At 34.0% G+C, this 4315-nt stretch overlaps 1 protein-coding gene across 1 annotated transcript in view; it reads right to left on the reverse strand.

The window, feature by feature from the left end:
- Nucleotides 1-4315, reverse strand: part of HELRODRAFT_108545 (hypothetical protein) — a gene marked incomplete at its 5' end in the record, with an annotated part of 17329 nt that overhangs the window by 3343 nt on the left and 9671 nt on the right. Inside the window, 5 exons of the mRNA XM_009032369.1 lie at nucleotides 274-384; nucleotides 672-807; nucleotides 1212-1458; nucleotides 1676-1844; nucleotides 1974-2069. Coding sequence (XP_009030617.1) covers nucleotides 274-384; nucleotides 672-807; nucleotides 1212-1458; nucleotides 1676-1844; nucleotides 1974-2069 — 759 coding nt within the window. The remainder of the gene's footprint in view (nucleotides 1-273; nucleotides 385-671; nucleotides 808-1211; nucleotides 1459-1675; nucleotides 1845-1973; nucleotides 2070-4315) is intronic.

Raw genomic sequence — 4315 nt, forward strand, 5'->3', positions numbered from 1 at the left:
ACTACAAACATATTAACGCCAAACATTCGGTAGAATTTATAGAATATTGTAAATATATATATATATATATATATATATATATATATAATAATCTTTTTTAAGCAAGAAAAAGCACGCAATGGCATCATCCTGATGTTTTGAAAATTTCATCACCAATGAAGATGGATTGTTGAGCGAACACACCACACACCACACACACACACATACATACACAAACACATACTCATATACACACACACATTCATACGCATGCATGTATATTATTTAAAGTACCTTTTTGGAAAGCTGGTTGTCAATCATGAAGTTATGTACATGCCTCTCTGCCCTTGTTAATTCCATCTTACGTGCAAACACTGCTACAACGAGTGCGGTACAACCCGATCCCTGGTTTCGTTTCGTTAAAAATTAACTTTCATATGGAAATTTTGAAATAGTTTTATAAAAAATTTTATGAAACGTATGCACTGGATTTGGTGAAATAGCTAATAATATGTTGTATGTATTTCTAATTGTGTTTTGGGTCGTTTTTGTTAAATACCATAACTTATGAGTGTGGTGTGTGTGTGTGTATATCTGTGTGAAAGTGTATGTGTGTATGTATGTACGTGTGTGTGTGTGTGCGTGCGTTTGTTAAAAGATTTAAAAATTAATTTAGCCGATGTCCTACCGACCATGACACCGGTAAAAACAGCAACAGAGCGACCGCAGTATGTTCTAGGCACGATGTCTCCGTACCCCACAGAGAGGAATGTTATGGCGATCATCCAGAGAGAGTTCAAGAAATTTTTGTGCTTTGGATCGTGGTAACTGAGAAATTGGTTTTTATGTTTGAATTTGATGTATTTTTTTCTAAGTTTTTCAGTTTGGTTTGTTTTTATTATGTGTGGTTATTTACTCATCCAGTTAAAATTGAATATAAAAGTTTAATTATTCATGAAATAATTTTGTAACATTTAAAAAAAATGTTATTATTTAAAACGTAAAACACTGTTGTATATTCTATATTTATCTCATAAAAAGTGTTTAACGGAAAAAACTCGCCCAATTTTCCATCACTACCCAACACAACCAACAGCCAACCAACCAACCAACCAACAGCCAACCAAACAACCAGCTATCCAACCAACCAACAACCAAACAACAGCAAACCATCCAACCAAACAACAACCAACCAACCAACAACCAGCCAACCAACACAACTAACAACCAACCATTCGCAAACTCTAAGTGTCCAACTAGCAAGTATCCAAACAGTGAGCATGAAGACAACCAGGACAGTGCCCGGACAGATGTTCATCAAAGTTTTCAAAACGAACCTCACGTTGAAACTTATCCTGTTGAGAGCTCCGATACTGACCGCCGATGCGTCGGTAAGTATCCGACTGTGAAGTAGCATGACCCGACCGACCAAGTAGAATCGAAGGAACATCGGGAATGTCAATAGGAGGTCTATTGAAACTGTAGCCTTTCAAATTAAAGTTTGGTCATTTATTTAAAATTTCATTATTTTAAGTTTTATATTTTAGTAAACTGGTTTTTCATCAAACAACTTAATGACAAAACATTAAGTAGTTATGAATAACTTAATTCACAGAGACATTAATCACAGTCAGAAATTTTTACTGGAATCACGTTCAAAAGATCGAACCAACCTCCTTGAGAATGCGGCTACTACCGGCGTGCGAATCGTCGTCGTCGTCAACGCTGACGGACTTCCAGATGAATTTGATGTCTCCAGGGAAGGGATGGATTGAGCAGACGACGATTTCAAGTGTGGCCTGCAGGATGACAGGCCACGATAGTGCAACTCGCCAATCACCGAGACTGTTGTTCACTATGAATAACTGTGGTCAGTTGTGGATAAGTCAGTTGTTTTTCATGTATGTCTGCATCTTATATGAATAATTTTTTCTTTAACACTTAAAAATTATAATATTAATGAATATGGGGGGGGAAATGTAGATAGAACAGACTTGAGCCTGGAGTCGATAGTAGATGAGGATGAGATGAAGAAGGATGGCGGTAGAGATTGTCACCAGAGATTTCATCACGCACGAGTACTTCGAACTCTGGCGGTGAAAACATGAAAAAATCCATTCCATTTTATAAACATGTCCATACTGATACATATATGCGTTGTCTGGTAGAAACATAGAAGTATTTAATAATAATTTTAGATATTTTGTTTTGCATATGCTCGTCTTATAAAGCGTTTTTTGTTTTTTTTGTTGAATTTTTTAGCGTTTTGCAGAGTGGAACCTCGAGTGGGAGATGCAATATGCACGCTCCATTTCATACAATGATGATGACGTTATGTGATGTTGTTCCACGCTGTCGATGTTGTTGATGTGTTTTTTTGTTGTAAATTAAAACGTTGTTCATTGTTATAAATGATTAATCTCTTGTTTATTATCTCAATATTTTTTAAGACTTATACTCGATATGGTTTCAATTATCTGTAATTTTCTTCTACTATAACTTACATTTGAATATTGTTTAAAAGACATTAGGTGAAATTAGCTTCCAGAGTTCTTTACTGCAGCATGTAGCACGCAATAACTTCATCAATTTTAGAAATACATCTAGCTACCAAACAGAAAAACGGTGCATTCAAGATGCCAAAGTATACAAAATTTAGTTTTAAATTGAGTAACGTTTATAGAACCAAACACTTTTAAAATTATTGTTTTAATGTTTTCTTCACATGCAACTAAACAAACTATGGAAAACTCGAAAAACAAAAAAAATATCAAATTTCTTTGAGTTATTCGACGTTTTTAAATTTTTAAAACTCGAGCGAGGGTAATTCAACAAACAAATTCGACGCGACATTCTTTAGAAATCATTAAAAATTAACGGGTTTCAAAAACAAAACAAAACGCACCCTTCCCTCTGACGTCATCAAGTGTGGCAGGAAATAAATTCTCTGCCGTCAGCTCGTTAGCTTATTTTTATTTGCAAAGTTTTTTTCCTCCCCAAAACATCGTCACTCATTTTTGTACGCTCTAGTTTTTCTTGCAGTCATTGCTGTGAGGTTTTTGCTGTTGTCGTTGTTGTTGATAATGTATTGTTAATGTCTTGGTAATGTGATTTTGTTGTTGTTGTTGTTGTTACTAAGGATGTGATGTTGGAATTGCTGTTGATATGTTAGTGAAATTATGCGCATGTAACGGTCGTAGTTATTATAGTGGGATTGTTGATGATGTGTCTTTCTCATTCAAGTAATTTCTCATTCAAGTCAGTCGTAACGACAGTAGCCTGAGTTTTGTGGCTAAATTTTTTTTCCACGTATGATTTCCACTGATTAAATCAATTATACTTCAAAATTAAACAAAAGTACAATGAATGAGTAATAAGAAAAATAATAAAATCAGCTAACGAGCACAAAAAATCTTGATAAATTTCCTTCAATTTTAAAAAAGTAGGAAAAATTTTTTTCCCATTTCCTCCATTCTACCTGTTCTCATATTTTATTGGTCGAGTCCTGGTGACGTCATTAAAACGTCATCGTGTTAGCCTAATTGCCAGTAAGAATGGATGTTCATTTTTTCTTTTTACCTCATTGGCAGCTAGTTTTTCCAATCACGTACACATACGTCTTTGTCATTTTTACTTAATAATATCTCTCATTTTCAATTTGCATTTAACACATACCATCGTTCTGCCTTTATAATATATGTTTTAGATATAGTTATTAGACAGAATTTTGATTTCATAATTATAAATGCACGCACACATACATACACATTCACGTACACACACACAACACACTCACACAACACACACACAACACACACACATGATTACACTTTTTAAAATCACTAGAAGCATTTTTGAGATCTCAAAAGACTCCAGCCAATTAAGTTAACCTTTCACAAAAATTTATTATATATCCAATACACACACACACAAACAAACACATACATTTACAAACACCTATTCACTCACACACACACATACACACGCAAAACTAACACATCTACAAACACAAATGTCACAAACAAACGCAAATTTTATACAATAAAAGCAAACACACAACATAGCATAACGTAATAACATTATTGTTCCTAGCAATGTTGGATTAAGATGTAAATGAAACCAATGTTGTTGCATTTGTCGTCGCAAGCTGGTCCTGTGCGTGTTTTGTGTTTGTCGGGGTTATATACAACAACACACATACATAAATATACATACAAACGTACATACTCACAAATACATACATACATACATACATACATACATACATACATACATACATACATACATACATACATACATACATACATACATACATACATACATACATACATACATA

This window comes from Helobdella robusta (assembly GCF_000326865.2).
Source record: "Helobdella robusta unplaced genomic scaffold HELROscaffold_8, whole genome shotgun sequence".
Taxonomy (NCBI): Eukaryota; Metazoa; Annelida; class Clitellata; order Rhynchobdellida; family Glossiphoniidae; genus Helobdella; species Helobdella robusta.